The 22,780-nt window shown below is 38.6% G+C and overlaps 1 protein-coding gene across 5 annotated transcripts in view; it reads right to left on the reverse strand.

Annotated features, from left to right (window-relative positions):
• ptprua (protein tyrosine phosphatase receptor type Ua) overlaps window positions 1-22,780 on the reverse strand; it is a 336,553-nt gene that overhangs the window by 39,457 nt on the left and 274,316 nt on the right. For 3 of the 5 annotated variants that reach the window (XM_041808356.1, XM_041808357.1, XM_041808354.1), the window contains 4 exons: window positions 16,608-16,680; window positions 13,662-13,738; window positions 9,487-9,504; window positions 1,466-1,502 (listed from right to left, as the gene is read on the reverse strand). In XM_041808356.1, the coding sequence (XP_041664290.1) occupies window positions 1,466-1,502; window positions 9,487-9,504; window positions 13,662-13,738; window positions 16,608-16,680 (205 nt within the window). The remainder of the gene's footprint in view (window positions 1-1,465; window positions 1,503-9,486; window positions 9,505-13,661; window positions 13,739-16,607; window positions 16,681-22,780) is intronic. The other 2 variants (XM_041808358.1, XM_041808355.1) reach the window with 1 other exon arrangement.

A 22,780-nucleotide genomic window follows, 5' to 3' on the forward strand; every position in this document is an offset into this window, starting at 1 on the left:
TCCAAAAAAGTTGGGGTGTTGTGTAAAAAACACAATGCAATGATTTGCAAATCTCGTAGACCCATAGTTTATTCATGATAGAACACAAATAACATATCAGATACTAAAAATGAGATATTTCACCATATCATGAAAAATATGAGCTCATTTTGAATTTGATGGAAGCAACAAATCTCAAAAAAGTAGGGACATACCCTCTTCTTTTAAACACAGTCTATCAACATCTGGTCAGTTGCTGGAGTTTTGGAGAGGAATGTTGTCCCATTCTTGTCTAATGTAGGATTCTAACTGCCCAACAGCCCTGGGTTGTCTTTGCCAGATTTTTCATTACATGATGAGCCAAATGTTTCCTGTTGGTGAAAGGTTTGGACTGCAGAGAGACAGGTTCAGCATCTGGACTCCTACTGTGTAGCCATGCTGTTGTGATGGACACTGTATGTGGTTGGATGGGGGCATATTTTGCTCGAAAACCTCTGTATAGTTTTCAGCATTGATAGTGCCTTTCCAGATGTGTAAGCTGCCCACACCATAGGCACTCATGCAACCTCATAACATCAGAGATGCAGGCTTTTGATTATATGGGGTCATGATATTTGCACTCTGCTTTTAACTACACTTTATACAGTGACACAACTTTTTTCTTTTTGAAATTGGAGTTTTAAAATAACAAGATATTTTCTGTAAATTGAAGGAAAACTTTAATATTTGGGTTGTTTTCCAGGGAACAATTTCAGTCATACTTAGAGTAAAATTTCACTGAGCAGTCCCACAGGAATTGAACATATTGGCACCCTTCCATCGCTGACTAAACCGCAGAAAGTATTCGTGAGCAAAATGTGGAATAGACAGAGCGGGAGCGAGAAAGAGATTTTTGGAGGTTACTTTTGTGAAGCGGCAGAGCTGAGACCAAAGAGAAGGATGGGAAGAAATCAGAGGGGGATTACGAAGTGAGAAAAAAAACATATTCAGTGAATAAATAGGATCAGAGCTGGAGAGAATAAAGAGAACGTCTTTCTATCGGTCTCTTCTCTCCTTCTCTTCTGCCGCTCACTTTCTCTCTGAGTGTGTGTGGCTGCATGCCGCTCGGGGAATGCAGTCTATATGATGTATCAAACCAACATCACAGAGCTGGAGCGCCACACATGCAGATGGCAGGGAGGAGAGACACAATCGAGAGCGTCACACAGAGCGACAGTCAGTAGTGTTACAGTGCGGATTGACTGACGGGTACAGTCAATTGTTATGAGAGTTTTTCTCTCTCAAGCAGGAAAGGGAAGCTTTACGATGAAAACTCCAGATGTGAGTACGAGGCACCGCAGAATCTTTGTTGTTGACGCATTAATAATTCAGGAAAGTCATTTTCATACTGTCAGCTGGGTTCCTGAGTAAAGAATGCCACAAACAAACAAACAAACAAACACAAACATTAGCAGTCAAACACCACCGCTGGGTATTTTGCACTCACCTTGAGTTGCGATGAAGTGATTTGATCGCTGGTAGCCCTGTATGGCAAAGATAGAGGAGAGAAGAAAGAAAAAGAGATGGAGAAAGTTAATAATTACTCGAGTCCATGATGAAGTGAGACTCAGGGACCTCTAACTCTCATTTCACCCCTCCCATCCATTCTCTTTCTCCATTTTCAGCCTCAAGTCATCTCTTATTCATCTCAGAGCCCGGTTTGATGTCGGCACTCTGCTAAATTTCAGCTCTGAAGATATTTCTGTGGTCGCAATTGCTAATCAGCACTGTGCTTTCTGCTGATGACACTCGAATAAGAGAAAAAAAATACACAGGCATGTTTGACCGGCCGGATTCTGTGTGCTGCTTAGGCTCTGAGTTTGGCACTTGAATGATAATGCATAGAGAAATGGCATTAATTCAAGTTTTTCCCTGTCTGTCTCCAAGCCAGGTCATTACATGCAGAGTGAGGGGAGCTGCATTTCAAAGGCGGACCCGGCGTGTGGTGCTTTGCATGCAGCCAAGGCTGCTGATCAAAGGGAGATTGACAAGTGAGGGATCTTCAGCTCGGGCAGTAATTCTACCTGAGTGACACTGACTGATCTGGCTGTCTCCTTTCTGCCCAGTCTGGTATCAGTGCCGTTATGATACAGCCTGCACAGTCAGGTGGGCTATTAGCACTGTGCAAGCCTTTAACCATGCTAACCCTGTGCGCTGAATGCAAAGCAGCCAAGCATGATGGATGTAGAGAATAAAGATTAGCGCTGCCTCTCATCACTCACAGGTAAAGTGATTCCACTGTTGGATATGGTAAACATTTGTACAGATACTGTATACACATCATCCTCTCCCCTAATACCATAGCATACACACCACTTTCAGGCTTCTGACGATCGTCTATGCACGTGCCATTTTAAGCAGCTGTGGCTCAAAATGATTTTAAGTCAATGACAGCAGGAGGTCTGCTCTGTCTCAGATTCATCACAGTTGTGTCAGGTTTGCTTATGAAAATGTATCGGCATCTAATGGCATTTTATCCTCTGATGCACACACTAGATGGCTCTAAGATTCTAAAAACATATCTAAGAAAAACAAAAATGAAGACAATCAGAATCCTTCACTGCAACATCCATGGTTGAAACCTATCAACCATGTCAAACAAAAGGAGTAGATTTATAAAGTTTGACATTATGCTGGCAGTTTGCAAAGCATGACATAAATATTACAAAAAATGCATGGGACTAAGGTGAGCTGTGAGACCACCGAGAAGACATACAGTGATGTTTTGCACTATCTCAGCACTAAACTGAGTAAAAGCTAAACTAACTAAAATTATAGACTTAACAACATTCCATAAATACAATGGGGAAAAAGATCAGAGATTTAATGCGGGATTAGATTGTGTATAGTCTCGTTTTAGAAGTAGTTAAATGAACAGTGGCTTGCTTTAGCTGCATTAGCTTAAGCTTAATTTAACATAGCTATGCTAGCAAGTAATTACAATGACTACAAAAGCCAATGCAGCTAAGCAAACTTTAGCATAATGTGCTTTAGCAAATGTAGCTACATAGATAACATGCCTACATAGCTGCTTTGTGAGCTTAGCTTTAGGTACATTAGTAATGTAACTAAAGCTAGCATAGCTATAAAGATATGCAGATAACATAGATATGCAGCTTATGTAGCTGCTTTTTGAGCTTTCCTTTAGGTCCATAATCAACATAGCTCAATTAGCTACCTACCTCTGTTATCTACTTAACTTATGCAGCTAAGGGAGCTACGTAGGCCATGCTTCCTGTGTTAGAATGTTTCCATGGAAAATATATATATATATTTTTTTTTTTCCTTGCCAACAGACAGTTTACTCTGCTTTTTTAAAGCTATGTCAGGTTTTTGATTTGTAACTTTTGGTATCTAACCTCTTGGTTCCCACTGTTGAATGTATACTCGCAAACTTCAGGCTGCAGTCTATTTTAAAACAAGATCAGCACACCCAGGATTTCTTACTTAATCTAGCCCCAAAGCCCCAAACCATGATGGCCCCCTTCACCATATTTCACAGTTGGGATGATGTTTTGATGTTGGTGTGCTGTGCCTTTTTTTCTCCACCATCAAGGGTTTAGAGATACTTTTGTAACCCTTTCCAGCTTCATGCAAGTCAACAATTCTTGATCGTAGGTCCTCTGACAGCTCTTTTGTGCCAGGCATGGTTCACATCAGGCAATGCTTCTTGAGAACAGCAAACTCAAAACTGGTGTGTGTTTTTTATAGGGCAGGGCAGCTTTAACCAACACATCCAACCTCATCACATTGATTGGACTCCAGGTTGGCTCACTCCTAGCTCCCATTAGCTCTTGGAGAAGTCATTAGCATAGGGGTTAACATACTTTTTCTACCCTGCACTGTGAATGTTTACATGTTTTGTTCAATAAAGTCATGAAAACATTTTTTGTGCGGTATTAGTTTAAGCAGACTGTGTTTCTCTATTGTTTGGACTTAGACAAAGATCAGAACACATTTTGTGACCAATTTATGCAGAAATCCAAGAAATCCCAAAGAGTTCACATACTTTTTCTTGCAACTGTATCTGACTTAATCAATGTCCTTCTGTTGTCATTAATGCCTGCTCTGCTCTGGCTTTATTGTTGCTTCTCTCCCTGCCTCAGGCTTTTCTTGAAGGCAAAGGAAGACCAGGTTATGTGCAATGTTCCTGCTAGTTGCTTTCCATGGAGGCTTGTGGTAGAGCAGGGGGATCCCAGATCTACCACACCGCCTAATATAAATAACAGCAATAAGAGCAAATAAATAAGTGATAATAAAGAGAAAAATGTATCACTACAAATCATGTGTTTTTCTTGACCAAGTGGTCCTGACTGAGCTAAGGTCTGAAGCTCAGCAGTGGTGAGGTTGAGTCAGTCAACCATGTTTAAGTTTCAGCCTTTATACTCTAACATTAGCTTTTTCACATTTGCTGATTGGATTAATGCTTCAAAAACTATGCAAGTAGAGTTAATTTGTGAACACTGATGAACAAAATGTGCAAGTATCACATTTATTTTTCAGCAATAATCCAAAGTCCCAAAGAAAACCCCATAGCCTTTTTGTTTGATGGAACCTGCACAATGCTAAGCTGGCCAATATAAATACATTATCCTTGCAGCACATCATTGGTCTACACCCTTACACATTCACACACACACCAATGCACATGTATGTACTTTCCAGCCAGGCAGGCACACACATTACACTACATAACTGTCATGCCACAGAGGGGAGTTGAGATGGATGGCTATCAATATGAAAGAGAGCAGTGAGCCTCATTCCCATTGCTGAGTTTTCCAGGGCCAACCAGTTTCCTGTCTGTCACCTTGGTAACCACCCTTTTCCAACAGCAGGCAAGCAGAAAAAAATGAAGCAATGAGAAATCATAATATATCTTAAAGGAAAATAAAACATGCAGAGTTGCTTCAGAGATGTAGTGAGCCTATCAATGCTATCTAAGAGGACAAAATTTGTTTCATTTTCCAACGTTTAGTCAACAAAAAACTTGTGGCAAGTCTGTGACCTTGTTGTGTGCAAGTAAATGAAACCAGTGCTCAAATATATTATGCTTCTCAGAATCCACTTATCCTGATGAATCTTTTAGCCTTAATGGAAGCCACTCTCGTCCAGAGAGAGGGAATACCATAGAGATTTCTCAGGCTAACTTCTGTGTAATGAAAACTATCAGGGGTTTTTAAAACACCTGGTGTTTAATGAGTCCAACTGTGAGATCTAGAAATTTAAATGACTTCATCCTGCATTTGAAGCCATTAGCATTAAAAGTGAAATAAAAGGAGGTAATAAGTGTTCAACAAGATGCCAAAGCTTGAGTTCAAACCTAAAATAAACAGTAAAAAGTCAAACCTGACAACTGTTTTAAAGAGTAACTAAACTACACTTTTTATAGCTGTAAACCTATGTAAATGGGTATTTAGTTGATTTGTTGATCAATTAGTTTTCAAATTTTTGACATATGAGTACAAAATATTAAAATTGTACATTCTTTGTTAGAAACACTGCTCTCTACAAGTTGAATCCCAGTGGCTGCAACTGAATTTTTCTACTGGCTGATATGGTGGCAGATGGGATACCAGTTGTCGTCTCCACAGAGATTTATATAAGCTTTACCTTTAGTAACGCAGCAGCCAAAAGCTGAAATCCCCAGGTATCAGCAAGCTCCACCAATCAGACATTGCCATGATACTCTAGGATTATGGGGAGTGTAGTTCTTAATGATATCAAACATTATCCATGTTTTTCCTAAAATTTGTTTGAACTGACTGAAGAAGAGGTTTTTCACCTAAATTATATACATTCAAACTAGTACTGGATATTTCTCTCAACTTCACGATACAATGCATATTATGATATACCATGATTATGGATGATACACATGTCCTAAGATGAATTCACCACAGTCAGCTGTTCTTTGTTGTACAGGATACTTGTAAAGGTGTATTTTTACAGATACTACAACTTAAAACACTTAAACTCTGGTACTCAGAGATCATAGAAGTACATTAATATTTTTTTACAGCGTCAATCAGTGCTGAAGTGTGACAACACAATGTGGCTTGGTGTGGCAAGCTTCACTTTTGATGCTAGTGCTAATTAGCCTGCTGTCTTGTCACATGTAGATGGAGGTTGGTTGTGCTGATGCAGTATTTTACCTTGTTGTTGCAGAGCTTGCATATACTCCAGACCTGGTGTTTAAAGAAACCAAAACTAATCCAGTATCTTTGCTTCGGTCTTGCTGGCAGCCAAAAGACTTTCTCAGCCATATTACCAAAGGTTTGTTTTGATATGAAGCATGCGCTGCATCATGCAGTTAAATGTCTTCTGCCACCTCCTAGCTTTTTTGCTAACAGCACCAGGAATGTGTATTTTAAAACTGCCATCACAGCATTTGAGGCAATATAGATTCTGTAACATCTGTATTGATACAACAAGGAGCATGTTATTGTCATATTTTTTAGTACAGGCCCAGTACTACTAAAAAAAATAGCAGCTAAGAGCAAGCTCAACCTCTCATAAAGTTACTGTGACATTCTAGGATTGTGGGTAGTATAGTTCTTTCACCCAAGATTGTCAATAAACTGGATGATGTCATATGAACTTTTATCTTCTACAGGAAAAACATAACACTATTTTGCATGCAGGTAGCATGTTGTACCTTGGATTGTTTTAACATTCTGGCTTGATGTTAAATCTTATATTCAAATCTGCATTATTGTATTATGACTGCATTATGATGTTGTGGTGGCTGGTTGGGAAAAGTACAATGAGTGAGCCTTTGCCCTGTCCACAATGTCCTAAAAGTATTTTTTTTTCTTTTTTTTTGAAAAGCGATAGAAGCTGTATCTCAGCTGAAACTCTGGGATTTAGTTCCACTTTAAAAGAGCAGTTGAGTTTTTACCCCTGTGTTACCTTTCAATGTGATCACTGCTTAAGCAGCACCAAAATATTCCAAGACCTCATTTAGTGTGGAGCTGATTGTGTAGGTGGACTGGCTATTGAACACTACAAACAAAAGCTGTCCAAAAAGGCTTTTATCCACTTGATATCTTTGATGAAGCCTTTTGTTTTTCTACATTAAGGGTACTAATTTAAATATGTCCTCATTTTAAGGATATATTGTATTATCAAGCATCTCTGCCTCATTAGCTGAAGTTAGGAAGGTTTGACATCACTTATAAAAGTTTTTTGCAAATAGCCAAAGTACATTCAAATTAAATTGGATACCACTGTAAACTAACCCAGATACCAGTATGCCATTAGCATCATACTGGACTACGGTTACATGACTTCTTAGTTAGTTGTAACTAAAAGAATAACCAAATCCCATAGAGTCAGCTTAGGTGCATCTACCCTGGGATTTCAAAAAAAGCCTTCAGAATGTCATAGGGAGGGAGGAGGGATAAGCAACGCCAACGCCAACGCCAACGCCCAGCTCTACTGTCCCCTATCAGCAACAGCATCATTCAGTCTATGCTGCTTTCTAGATGTAATTACTATTCATAACTTCATAACCATTCATGGTAGACTTACCACAAGCTATGTAAGTGTGATACAATGATATATGGTCATGTAGAATAAAAAACATAGTTTATTAGCAATCTTAGGTAAAATTACCCGTAATCCTAGAGTGTCACAAGGATGTTGCTGATTGGTTGAGCAAGGCTTTACCTCTGAAACTTCCATTTTCTGCTTTTACTTGTGTATCAAAGAGTTGTTTTTCCAAAAAAGGTTAAACATCTGCTTCTAGTGAATTCATGGCCATTCTTTTTAAAGAGAAGCATTTTCAAAAAGGGAGAGATTGTTATATGACCCTGTAGAAGATATGACTACCCACACTACCCACCATCCCAGAGTGAGATATGTCTCTGATTGGTGGAGCCCAACCTTTCCTGCCACCTTCTTTGTTTTTCTGATATTAGTGAATTCACTGCCGTTTTTTTAAAATAAGAAACACTTAAAAAAGGGAGGCGATGATAAATGACTTTGTGGAAGACATGACCTAGTATGTTATCAACCTTCCAAACCTAAGAAAACAAACAATTAAAATATTGTTTATCCACAATATTTTCAAAAGCACTTCACCTCCCACCATACCTGAGAAAAACAGTGTTATCTCTGATCGGTGGAGCCAGCCTATACCTTAAAATTTGGTCCCTTGGCTGCCACTAGTGAAGTTAACAGTTGTAGAAAAAGTAGGTGGTAACCATTAAGCCCTGTTGCCTTCTGGCGCTACATATGTCGCTTGGCACCAGATAAGTCAGTGAAGCAGCACAAAGTTTAAATAAATTTATTGGGAATGATATTGCACTTTATGCATTTTAAAATAATTTTTGGTCACTGAATAAGAAATATTTTAACCTGACCAGAAATTTGTATTACCTTGCATATAGTACCACCAAAAGCAATAAGATTATTATTATTATTATTATTATTATTGTTATTATTATTTTAAATATGGCTATTCATATTGGATATTGATACTTATGTATCAGAATCAGATCAGATCTGTAAAAAAGTAGATCAGCCCATCTCTTAGGGTAGCAGCTGAAAATATTTTCCACAAGCTGCTGTCAATCCTCAAACAGCTTAAATTATATGCAAAATATGACAAAGCATTTTGATTGAACGATAATAAAATCCTATATCCTACACTAAGAGCCAGTATAGAGTAATCAAGAGAGTGAGCAAGCCATGACATCATTGATAAAGAAAGATCATTTACTGGAATTATGCATAATCTCATTTGAATTTCATTCAAAGGTTTGACGACTAAGCCTCCAGATCCTCACTCCTCTGAGCATCTTTAAGGGCTTTTGGAGGATTCTTAACATGGCATATTAGGAACTACTTCCTTTTCAACCAAAAACTGAGGACTCATGATTTAAGAGACATGAGATGCAACTTTTGTCACCTCCTGCAGCAGACTGCAGCACACGAGTCAGTGAGACTGATTGTGTCACTTTAGGTGTGATGTGAAAATCCCTCATCTGAAAGATGATGCTTGGTGATATTTGCTACTAGAAAAGTGCAATATCAGGCACTTTTGATTCTTGCACTTGAATGCATCATATATCTGTGTTTTTCCTCAGTTCGCTGTTATGAAATATGTTGACTTGCTGTGCTGTGATGTCATTAAACTCGGCCTTCTTCCATGGTTCTCTATCTGACCTAGTCTCCTCTCCTCTGTGGCGTAGGTCTTTTATAGGACAGTCTGTGGTTCAGCAAGAACTCCAGGCAAGCATCTGGCTACGGATGAGAGGACAGAGAGACTGCCGTACTAAGTTTGAAGAAAAAAATTAACTGGGGAAAAGTGATGGCTAAAGGCAGACAGGCTCAGCAGCTCAAAGCGATAAAAGGGAAGGAAGATCAGCTGCTGGTGGGAAGCCATGGAGGGCTGGCGGGGACAGCGAGAGGGGGCAGCATGGAAAAGGAGAAGAGATGGAAAGAGAAGAGAAGCAAGGTACTTACTTCCCTGTTTATCCGAATCTAAAAGATGCCAAAAGGTTGAAAACAGGAGGGCGGAAAACAGAGAAAGAGAAAGAAGGAAAGTAGGGAGGGAAACAAGAGCTAGTTATTGTGATTAAAGATCAGGTTAAGAGGGGGATGAAATGGTTAGAGAGCAGCTTGCCTTGAGCACCTGTGGAGAGAATCATGTTCAACAGCCTTTAATTCCCATGTTTCCATGCAAATGACACAATGTATTAAACTGCAATCAGCAGCTTCAATGCCGAAACCTTGGAACATGTTTGTGGCTAAGCATTCAGATTAAGCAGATCAAGCAGTCTGATGATCAGACAGGTTGTAAACAAGCCAGCAGTTTATCCAGATAATCCAAAGAACTTTAATTGGAGGCATAACAAAAAAGAGCACTGACTGAAATTCCTCCATGCAAAAAATATTGCTCACAAAATGGTCAAAGCTGCAGGAAGTGTTAACTTTAGTAACTGCTTAACAGTTTTGGTAACTTTACTGAAAGTTTTTTCCTGTCAAATCAGCTTGACAGAACTACCAGCTTGTTTGAAAACTATCCATTTGTCTGACTGCTTGTGGTTGCAACAACTACTCTGATCCATAAGACCTCCCTTGCATGATCAACCCCCAAATAAGGGCCAATAAAGGCTCAAACTGATGACAGGTTATCCTCAAACCAAACTCCTTCCTCCTACAAAAGCAAACAGAACTTTTGCAAAACAGTTTGGGGTTGCTTTGCAGACTTTTTTCAACAAGGCAAGGGAGCCTGAGCCTTGTGCACCAAGGGGCCTCAAGGTACAGTCATCATAGGTGTTCAATTGATCTGAGGGAATCTTTGAGTTACTTTTAATGACTATAACGTTTATTTCGGGTGAAAATAAGGAGCTGAGAGTGAATAAAATGGCATCAAAATGTATTTTGATTTTCCAAACTTCCTAGGAAGAACAATTTGCCCCAACAGCAAACTCCAAGGCCCTCAAAGACCCCCCAAAAATGTCTTCATATCAAGTAAATTACAGTTCAGTTAAACCATGTTGACATACTGAATAATGATAAATGGATGGTCTAACTTGTGTCCAGGTAAACTGATGTTTAATGGAATTCTTTGTTGACAAGTCCTTGTTCAGTTTTCAGTTTTCTGTTAGTTTACAAGTGTATAAAATCATGAAATTACCAAACTCAGATTTTCCAAGTTAAAAAAAGCTGCACTGTTTTCTTACAGTGTGAACAGTGCAAGACACATAAAATCTGACCTTTTCAAATCAGATTCAGGCCACTTTCGTATGTGGTTCTAAATCAGATACATATCTATTCTTTTGGAAGTTGACTACAGTGTGAACAGGCAAACAAATAAAAATCAGATCTGAGAAGAAAGATCAGAATTGAGCATTAAGGCCTGCAGTGTGAATGGAGACTATTTGTGTTTTCAGATCCTTTACTCATAAATATATGTAAAAAGAAGCTCAAAACACTAGATCAGAGTCATGTCTTGGATGCTGTCAGTGTGTTGTTTCACTCTGAGATAGTCTCTGTTTACAGGAATGACTTTTTAAAGTCTGTTTGGTAATGATAATATGATAATTCTGGACAAAAAACACAGGTACCTCCTTATTGTTCAAGATAATTTGATTAGGCTCTCCACTGCAGGTTAAGACAAACTGCTTATCTGTTTTGACTTTATAATCTAAAAAAGAAGGGAAGTAGCTATGCAAGGATGGAAAATAAGTGATGTTATATATGTTATATATACAATCATTATGTGTGATGTAATGATAACAAGCTGGTTGTTCCCTCTCCTCTTAAGTCAACAGGACATGGGACCCATGCTTTTCAAAAAAAAAAAAAAAAAAAAAAAGACAAAGAAAAAAAATCTATTTTTGATTCATCTGACCTCAGAACAGTTTTCCATTTTGTCTCAGGCCATAGAACATGAGAGGTGTTTCTGGACCGTGTTCACATATGGCTTCTTTTTTGCATGATACGGCTTTAACTTGCATTTGTGGATGGCACAGTGAACTATGCACAAAGATTTCTCCAGATTCTTTTAATTTTAAATACTATGTACTTTAGATGGTGGAATATTCAAAGTCTTTGCAATTTCACAATGAGGAACATTTTCTTAGTATTGTTCCACAATTTTTAGCCGCAGCTTTTCACAGATTGATGAACGTCTGCCCATCTTTACCTCTGAGAGACTCAGCCTCTCTAAAATGCTTCTTTTAAACCCAGTCATGTTACTGGCCTGTTGCCAATTAAACTAATAAATCGCTCCAAGCACCCCAACGTTTTTGGAACTGGAGTTGCATATTCCAATAATAGAGGAATCTATACTGCCTGTGATGATCATCAAGAAATAATTACTGAAGAGATGGTGCTTTCAGCTGAATTCAAGCCCTTTTCTGTTTACTTTCTTCTGATTCCTGTCACCAGTTTGTGCTTCCTGCCACTGAGTGGCTTTAATTGCAGTGAGTCGGCCCACTGTAACATTACACGCATATCCTCTATTATACCCATTAACATAAACATGCACTGTAATTACCTTTAAAGCAATGTTGCAGCAATTAGAAAGCCTAGGAATTAATTTGTTAAGTACAAAGTAAATATAAGCAATGGGGAAAGGAGGTTAAATGGAGTAAGCTCAATGAAACCTGTTTTCTTTTTCAAGGATGCTCAAGGATGATGAGACAAGTAAACTGGTTTCCTGCCTTCCCTGCACAAAAAAAACTGCCAGACAAAGATACAAAAAAAGAGAATTTGCCCTCCATATGAAGAAATTTAGTTTTTCAATTTTTCTGCTCAGCCGTTGAGCCATTACTTCCTGTGCTCATTGTCACGTTATCTTATTCTTAACAAATTACTGCTGCTTGTAGCACAAGTGTGACAGAAATTCTTTCATGAGCACTCAAGTACAAAAAGGCCACCTGACAAAAGGTGTAAAAACAGCAAACTGTGTATCTAAGAAGAATTTAATGTGGATGGAGCCACTTTTGTTTTCAATCTATCCAAAACAGACTGCAAGAAAAGGAACAAGTAATGATTTAGCAATAAAAAAAAAATGCAATGCCTTGCTGGTGCGGCCCAAGGATAATTATGTAAAACAGCACAGGAAGAAGAGGAAAGGACAAAGAAACCTTTCAGTTTAACCTTTAAAAAAAAGCAAAGTTCCATTTATCCCGACCTTGACGTCTTCAGTGAATCATTTGGAATCATTTTGCTGCTCTGTTGTGAGCCAGGGGTCTTGGCATGACATGCAGGCATTGCTGTAGATGGAATAGTTAATGACATAAAGGTCCTTGGAGCACTGGTACTAATGGAGCCCTCATGGAGCACTAAAGGGGATAAAACGGCCCTGCTGAGCTCTGTATGCTTTGACATACTGCTTTAACAAGCACCACCCACATACGCTGAGTCAGCCATCAGCTACTGATCTTCTCTCCACTTTAAATTTCCTTTTGTTCAGCAAACAAAAGTATAAACAAAAGCTGTAGCTCTGTATTCAGGGAGCAGACAAACTTGCGTCATTCCCTGCAATGAGGGTTTTAGTAAGTAGGTCCAAATGTGCATGTAAAACTGTTGAGAGAATTTCCCCATTAGCCTCAAGTGACCCTCCTATTGTAAGCCAGAAGGAGACTCCAGACCCTTGGTCTGCGCCGAATGAAAATGTTAGTTTATGTGATGCAAAGCTGCAGAAATTGGATCTGGCAGGAGTGTGCACTGCTGGAGTGACCAGAGAGACTCCCAGAGACACTCACTCAAGCAGAACTGTAGGTGAGATCAAAATATCTGAAGGTAGATGAAAGGATCAGCTGTGTTTTATTGGGTCCAATTGCAGTGCAATGTCGCCTCACCAAGGCATTTTGGTGAGCCATGAGGCCTGTTGCTCTCAGCTTATGGGCTCTTGTAAGGATCTGTGGAGTTTCTGCAATAAAATCTTACATCAAAGCCCTGCATGGAGTAGCGCATGTGGATAAATTCTACTTGTGGGTGAGATTTCTTAATGACTGACAGCTTTGAGGATCAGACTTTGACAATAGCTCAGGAGATGATCAAGCACCGATTCAACTTCGATAATAAAAGGGTACAAGCTGTTCAGGAGAAGTAGTTGGATCAGTAAAGACAGAGAAATAGTGGAAGGAGAGGGAGGAGGAAGAATAAAAGTGAAGATAACTTACATCTATGTAGTTGGCATTGACATAATCAGAGCTGGGGTCAGCAAGTAAAGAGTGGAGCTTGACTCGATGGCGATCATCTGAAAGGAAAAAAAAAAACACTTAAAGCTCAGTGATTATACAATAAAAAGACAAATTGTGAATAGCCTCATATGCACTTCTGAAAATTTAAGGATAGGCTTACTGAGAAAAAAAGAAATCTTAGTTGTTGTTTGTACTTGTGTGAAGTCAGATTAATGTATAAAACAGGTGGAGTGTTTCCACAACCCAGACTGGGATAAGTGCTGTAAGTGAGTCTTAGTGAAATTGCCAAAAGAGAACCATAATGTATTGTGGTGTTATGTAATGCAACATGAAAAGCACTGTTATATTTGTATCATCATATCATATTGTATCATATCATACTGAACTGCATCGCATTGCATTGCATCATATCTCATCTTATCTTATCACATCACATCACCTCCAATTTTATGAAATGGTAACAGACTGCTGGTGGATATGTTACATACTGTACCATATCTACTATATTGTATCTATTGTATCATATTGATTTCCACTGTACAATTTCTGATCATATTATAACAAACTATAAAGTAAGATGCTGAAGTCTATCTTTTATATTGTATCATATGTAATTGTTTCTATGTTGTGTCTTATCATACCAGGAGTACTGTATTGTATAACATCATGTTATATCAGATTGAATTGTACGACACTGTAACAACTGTAACTGATGAAATCATGCCACATATTATGCTGCATGATATTAAGGTGGATCTAATGGGATCATATTGTGTATCATTCAATTTGATCTAAAATACCATGTTGTACTGTACTGTATCATATCGTAGCTAATGTACTGTACCATATCATATTGTATTAGAATGGATCATATTAGACATTATATGTCGTTATATTTAACATCTGTTGTGCCATTTCTAACTTAGTTATTATAATGTCTCAGATTATACTGTACTGTCATGTCATATCAGACTGTCAAAAGGTATCTACTGAACTAAATCCAACAATGATATTGTATCGCATCAAATCATACTGTATATTGTAATGTATTGTATCATAATGTATTGTATCGTATTGTATCGTATCTTATCATATCATATATTGTATGCATCATGATGTATTGTTTTGTAATGTTTTGTATCATAAATATAAAATATAAAATATTTCATATTTCATATAAAATCTAATACATCACGCTGTCATATCTGACATAACCTTTGCGCCATTTCTAGCATATGTATCATATTTGTTTCAAATTATACTGAACCATGTCATGTCATATGTGACTGTTTTGTATCATACTGTATCAAATGTACCTAATGTACTGCATCATACTTAGGGTCAATCCCATTTCTACCCCTTGGCCCTTGTCTTAGCCCTTCCCCTTGGTTCTGCGCATTCATGTCAGGGGAAGAGGTACCCTGATTCTCTTTTGTATCAAGGGCTAGTGCTAAGGGCCAAGGGCTACATAACCCTTGAAACAAAGATTTTTCAGGACCACACTTGAAACCAAGGGGTATGATGAATTTCCAACCATGCACTGCAAAATGGCACAATGGAGGAAGGAGGTGTGTTAATGTTAATATTTTCTGCATTTATAAATGATTATAGAAAATACGACAGTTGTGTTTTCTCATATATTCAATTTGTAGTTACTAGGGATGGGAATTTATTGTATTTTCAGTATGTACACATGTAAACCAGAGCTATTAACGCCAATTTTGGCTCCCCCCCCCCCCCGTCGCAGTGTAGCATGGGAGGGTTGTGGCTGCGCCCCTCCCAATTTCGTTGAAATACTGTACCTGTACTTGTACTGTACTGTGTGTCAATGACAATAAAGGCCTAACTATCTATCTATCTATCTATCTATCTATCTATCTATCTATCTATCTATCTATCTATCTATAAATACTTGGAGAAGATCAACACAGAGATCCATAGTATGTTTACAAGATGGTTGAAACTTTATTGTCACCTCTGATGACACCTCTGATGTTAATCGGCAATATGTGATGATGAACAGCAATCAAGATACGATGCGGTACGGTACAGTATGGTACGGTACGATATAGTATGGTATGGTATGGTATGGTATGGTATGATACGGTACAGTACGGTATGGTATCAGCTTGAACATCTCTTTAAGTTCATAGTTTTATGGATTTGTCTTTTATGGATTTGTCTTGTGCTGTGTTTTTAATGCTATAAGATATTTTGTAAAGCACTTTGGTCACCTGTGGGGTGTTGTAAAGGGCTATATAAATTAAGCACATATACATTTACATTTTAGTGTTAATATCAAACTCACACTATTCTTTGCCTGCCATGACATGAATCTGATTCTAGCTTTGGTGGCTCAAACATGTAGAGCTGGACTGATCCTGTAGAGCAGACATTCAAGCCCTCCATCATCTTGTTGTGGCATTTTTAATAGTTGTTATGTGCTCATCTTTCCCAGGATTAGCCATGGTGACAACCCATTCAATGGACAAGTCCACAGCATCCTTAAGCTGGAATCAGTTCCCCTTTTTTAGGAATTTGAAACTGTCTTTTAAATATTAAGAGTTGTTTTCATTGCTGAAATTTTGCCTGGTAATAAATAACATGGTCTTCTGTTCAACAAAAAAAGCTAAAATATGTATTTTCTTAGTTTTACAAGGACATTAACCAAGCACAAATTACACTGCAAATAGAAGTGTTCTTTCTATGGAGTAACAACCACTAAACTGGGAATAAAATAATTATTGTGTGGCTCAGGCAGATGGAAGTAGTGTTGTTAAATGGTGATTAACTTTACAGTTTGTGTATGAAAGCCATTAACCTTTCAGTGTGCTGTAACCTGTACTGTAAAAGTGGAAACCTATTGACATAGAGCCAAGTAATAACAGCTTCAGTGTTTGCATCTTGTAACAACCAAGTACTCACGGCTGAGTAAGCTGTCGTGCCTTCCTTTGGTCTTGTCCTTCTTTTTGGTGACATCCCAGCCATCGAAGAAACTCTGCAGAGCAAAGCAAGAAAAAAAAGACAGAGAAGGTGTTACAAAGGCAGTGGGTGATGTGTCTTTGATGCACCGTGAAACTCGCATTGAAACAACTCTAAAAATGCAAGTGTTACCCTGAGGTTGTCTGAGTAAGTTTACTATTACAGCATCTTGCCAAGTCATCAGCAGACATCTGCCACAACATAGCGGGGAGAGACTGAGGCTGAGAGATGACACCCTACACTGAGAGACGGCTGTGGCCTTGAGACGGAGGAGGCCGCCCACTGCAGTCATTCTCATTCTTGTCACTATCTCAGGCTCGCTGATTGAAGGAGCCGGTGCTCTATAACACCTCAGTGTTAAACTGCTAAATTTCTGACAGCTGTTTATGACACCCATCTTGTAAATCAGTTGCTGTAGCACGATGACTCATTGAATATAAATCAATAGAAAAAGTAATGGGAGAGCAAAGGGAGAAAATAAACAAATGCAAGCACAGATGGACCAGGCTCAAGTCCTGTCATATTCGGATATATTGTAAGTCTTAGTCTGATCTTCTTGCCGTTTCAGATGGCACACCCTAACTCTCGGACTGATGCACACTGTCTCTCATCTGCAGCCAAACAATGCCCCAAGTAAATTAGGACCACCTGAGGCCCAGCAGAGTCACACAAAGCAAGCTGATCAGGGGATTATATCTGCTCCTGGATCCACTACAGGTAATGCCTTATCTAATCCTGTTAAAATAAAAAATTCCTTGGTAGAGCACCAGCACCAGATTGTTTTGGGGCTTTGGCATTCATCTCAAACTTCATAGGGGTTCACTTCCTTTTTTTTTTTTTATCTTTCTCTGAAGTACTGAACCCAACTCAACAGTTCATCACTTCACACAGTTTGAAATTCAGCAACACTAGAATAAGGTACTCGACATCAGAATAGTTAAAAGGTGACTAATGAACAATCTTCTGCTAGTTTACCTACAGTAAACTAAAACTGACATGGTTGCTGTTTAGCTAACTGAATGGTAACTAACCAGGGAATGAACAAGTAATCAAACACCAGGTAGCCAGGGAACTGATGCGTGACTAACTACTAGTTATCCAGGAAACAATTGAGTTCCAAATGCTTGTTAACAAGGGAAATGATCAGTAACCAGGTGCTGGTCAACCTACACTAAGTTGCCACTAAGTTGCCAAGTTGCTATGTGATGAATTACAACAAGAACTGGTAACTAACTACAGAACTAATATATCGAACTGATGGTTAACCAGGGAATCAACAAGTAATTAATTGCAAGTTAACTAGGAAACAAATGAGTCATGAACAGCTTGTTTACCTAACAAAAATCAACACAACTGCTATTCAATTAATGACAAATTAATTAACCAGGGAAAAAAATGAGTAGTTAACCGCTGGTCAAACTAACCACGAATTGGCATAGCTGTTGGTGAAGATGGGGTAATGTACAGATAATCAACCAGGAAAATAAAGTGCAACTAAATGCTGGTAAACCTTTACTTAAATAGGCATAATTGCTATGTAATCAATGACTAAAAATGCAAATAAACCAAGGAATGAATAAGTGATAAATTGCCAGTTAACAGGGCACTGGTAAGAAATTAACTGCAGTGTCCAGATGTGCAAGCCTGATTGGGACCATGTACTCAGACTCGGTGTTGTGATTGCAGCCTAAGATGCGTCTACTAAAAGGGGGTGGTTATGCACTTATTTTACCTTGCATGTTTTTGTTTAATTGACATTACTTTGTAGAAATATGTTTTAGCTTTGACAAAAAAAAAAAAAAAAAAAAAAGATTTTTTTGGTAAAAATATTTTAAAAAAGGCAGATTATATTGACCATGATTGCTTGAAAAAATAAACAAAAGATTAGAACATGCAAGAGAGTGAATACTTTTTTAGGCACTTTAAGGCCTTGTGCCTCTTCCTTAGAACTGACAGTGATGGAAACTGAATTTAAATAAAGTTAAAGGTCTGTATGATGATTGTTTAAATTAATGTCCATGTTAAAAATAAATTTAAAAAACAAACAAACAAAAAAAACATGTCCATAAATAACAAATATTGGATTAAAAAAAAAAAAAACATGTGCCTAGCTCTGGTTACCAGGCTGATCAAAAGTTAGAGACAGCCATCGATGGGCTTCAAAAGTCCACTTAAGGAACTCTAATAGGTTGACATTTCTGAGACTACCAGTGAGCTTGTGAGATGTTTAGTCTATGAGTTCCAGCAATATCTGGGCTGAATCGCTCTGGCAGTGACATACTTTCTCTCTCCCCTTTTTCTCACTGACTCTGGTTCCAGATGATGGTTAGCAACCAGAACACATACAGTATCCTAACCACACTGTGGGCTTGGCTCACTCACAACCCCCCACAATGCCTTGCAACATGTCTGATCAATGGCAGCAGCACGACCCTGTGGGAAATAAGGGTTATGAAGTCTGACAGCGGTGTGCACGCAGATCCCCTTCATCTTGTTTATCTCTCCAGGCGATGGGGAGCCAGACTGAGGAGTGAAAAAGCGACCTACATATTGATTTTGGAAGGGGGGAAATTTGTTGGCCCCTCAGGGATCTTAATGAAACAAAAAAGTGCATCTGGCTTACTGAAGGTTGGCGTGTGAAAAAAGGACTCATCACCACTTGTTTGAAGTGAAGGACGATATATAAAAGCAAAAGAGTAACTTCTGGAAGCATAATGAGTCCACAGAGCATCACAAAGTTCAGCATGTCTGCACTTCTTCTGTTATGCACATTAAATAAGGCATCAATTTACTACTTTTTCAATCATGTAAGATCCTCTAATGAAATCTCTTACAGTAGACAGTAGTTTGCAGTTACACATAGGCTTTGCACACCCTGTTAAGATAAAATTATGCTATCTGTAATGATGGTTTTGGGTATGTTTCTTTAAAAGTCAGAGAAAGTTTGGTCCAGTTATTGGGGCAAGTAGAGTTTATAAAAAATCCAAAGGTTCATGCCTTGTCAATACAGGGGTGCTCTTGAGAGGTCTTTCTCACTACGGCTTCATTACAGTACCATGTGAACACCAAGACATTCTTTGAACATGATATTGAACAAGATCTCTGATCTACATGCATCCTTTACTGAGCTCGTGAAGAAAGTGCAGCCTTTTTGAGAGCCATATGTCTAAGTTTTACTCCTACCCCTTGCCCCTTGTTTTACTTCATTTTTGCCTGACAGTATAGATTTTATTTTTTCTGGAGAGATGTCACAATCCTTCTCATAAAAGACAATGTTATATGGACAACTCAATAGTCACAGTTCCTCTGATCAGGGGTGTTGCGGGGATGAGAGGAAACAACTCCCCACACAGAAGTTATTTAAAGAGAGGTGGGCAGTGGACAGAAGTAGCCATTTTTGGGCAAATGACAAGAGAGGCGCCCAGCTATGGGACAGTTTGGGCCAATGAGAATGGCTCCTCATTCTACTGATTTTGAAGAATAGGGAAAAGGAGTTAATTGCCCCTGGAGAGTTAATGTAGCTGCCATATAGCCTTTATTGTTGTCATAATCTGGCTCACTGCACAGGTGCCCGTTACATCGGCGCTGAGTTAAATAAAAGGGAAGCTGCATTCATTATTTTCCACTTAATACAAAAGCTCCAATAATATGAATCTTCAACTAAGAAAATTATGTTGAGGAAGGCAAAAGCATTTAAGCAGCCTGTTTATCTTTAACCCTTTGAATACTCCAGACTATTTTCAGGCTGCTTAGAGAGGTAACCGGTTGTGCTGCCTGCATATAGCAACCTTATTTAGTCCAAAAGTCAGCTAACTCAAGAAATCCACGATAAAAGCACTATGTAGACAGAGACTTAAGGTCTGGTTTGCTCAGGGATCAGAACCTGCGGCTCCAAAGCCCTGCAGTGAGAACCGGTACTGTTCTGTCCCAGGAGTGAGAGATCAGGTTGTGGGAGTATTGTGCTCAAAAGAAGAGCTAAGTTTAACATCTGAGCTTTGCTTTTATACAACAGGGGGGAGAAGGGAAACGTAAAACTAGATGCTGATCTTGGACGAGTTTAAGGTGATATTACCTATGCGTCAAACACACTAAAGCTGTGTCAGCAGAGAGGATGATGGAGATATCGTTGCCTACAGCATGGAAAACTAAGACTAAGGAACTTTTAGTAGCATCAGTAAAGGAAGAGGAAAATGAGGCAAAGGGATCGTCAGTCATGGACTGCGTGGACCAAAAGACAATGTAAGCTCACATTGTATTGTTATTCTCAGCTGTGCCGTGACGTCTTAATAACTGATTAGAAGATTGTCGAGTTTAATGGTGAGATAGTGAATTACTACTATTTCTGTAGTTACTATAGATGCATTGTTGTTTACAGCTTTTGATTTCCAAATTTTTGGGCTAAATGAGTGTTAACATGGAGCTGCCCTTGGTGCTGAAGACTGAGACTGACTAAGTGAGGCACAGATAGGCTGCCTGTGAACAGCTGATTCTGCACTTTTCCCCCAGTGTACATTTTGAGTGATTGTTGTGTTTACATTATATTTCTATGGACAGTTTTTGAAAGGATTCTGGTGGATAGCACATGATCAGCAAAGAAATAATAGAGTTTTTGTTTGTTTGTTTTTTCTGTGGGTAATTTTGCTGAGCTGTAATTTGTACTGTAGAGATTATATTGCACATTGTTAGGTTGTTCTGTGTTGTTCATTTATTGACCTACTCGGTCTCCAAGTGTTCAGGTCAAGCTTATTATTAACATTTGGTTTAATGTTGGTTTAGATTTTAAAAAGGGCTGGTCTCTTGAAAATGCATGGGCATGTCAGTCCTTCACTGCCTAGATATCTTATTTTTTTCTAATTTACATCAGCATTTCGCTACGAAACCAACTGACCTATCCATAAGATTCCCCAAGCAAGGGCTGTGGAAATACATGATTTTTCCTGAATTGATAACTTGTTTGCTTCTCTTGTGAGTGTCTAGAAGTAGGTGGAGTCTGTAGTTAATGAGCGTTATTTCAGTTTAGGCCCTCCTGATATTCTTACTGTGGTTGAGCTACAATGGCATTACAGGGATTATTGGGTACATTTCTGTACCAGAATTAGGTGATGATGTTGTTAAAGGTCGATAGCTGCATAGCAACACTAGACTGTAGCCTCATTAAACTGTTTTGTTGTATCAATGGCTTTAATTAAGTAAGAGGCTAATATCAATTAATGCTTGTAGAGGGACTTCATAGAAGGCCGGGAGAAAGATGTGGATAATGGAGAAGAAAGCAGGGACAGTCAGCAAGATGAGGATGATGGCGGGGAAGCAGGGAAAATTATAACAAGATTTTTTTTCTTGGGGTTGTGAATAGGAGGAGAGGTGCATAAAGAACCACATTAGATGAAGACATACATATGCAGTATTAGAAGCATTTTTTTTAACATGGAGGTCAGAATGCTAAAACGGTATATTGTGTCAAACTTTGGGAATAGACTAATAAACACAAACTCTATTTTTGAAGGAAATTGTACACATTATTGTAATTTACCCTTAGTAAAAAATATCACACATTGATATAGGAAATTACAGTGCAAAAATAAGTTATAATGCACGGATATTCATAAAACGATGCAACATTTTTTGCTTGGCTAGCCGACTTAGGGGGGCCCAGTGTAATATTTTTCTGGGGGCCCAAAATCACTAGCTATGCCCCTGCTTTGATGATCTCTCAACAGCGATGGAGTTACTCTAATGACCACTCAATCCTCAGCGCTTTAACTTTGTCCATTTCTGCACTACTGCCGCTTTTTGTAACCCAGGCCAATTTACACATCTCTGTTTAAATCTTTATTTATATGTTTATATTTATTTTTTTGCATTACTGCCACTTTGTTGACTATGTATTGGTCCATTTTACATTGCCCTGTTTTTCTGATTTTGTCAGCTGATGAAGCAATGAGTGTCTTTGAGGAGAAGGAGAACATAGTGCCTAGCACTGCGACTTTAAACATCAGTTACATACCAGATTTTTGTTGATTTACATGGTTAAGCTGCATTAAGCTACAGTCCAAAACCACCCCAAAGGTGTTGGAGTGAATAAGAATCTGACACCTGCTGTAATGTTTAGACATCAC

The sequence above is a fragment of the Cheilinus undulatus genome, linkage group 16 (assembly GCF_018320785.1).
Source record: "Cheilinus undulatus linkage group 16, ASM1832078v1, whole genome shotgun sequence".
In the NCBI taxonomy this organism is placed as follows: domain Eukaryota; kingdom Metazoa; phylum Chordata; class Actinopteri; order Labriformes; family Labridae; genus Cheilinus; species Cheilinus undulatus.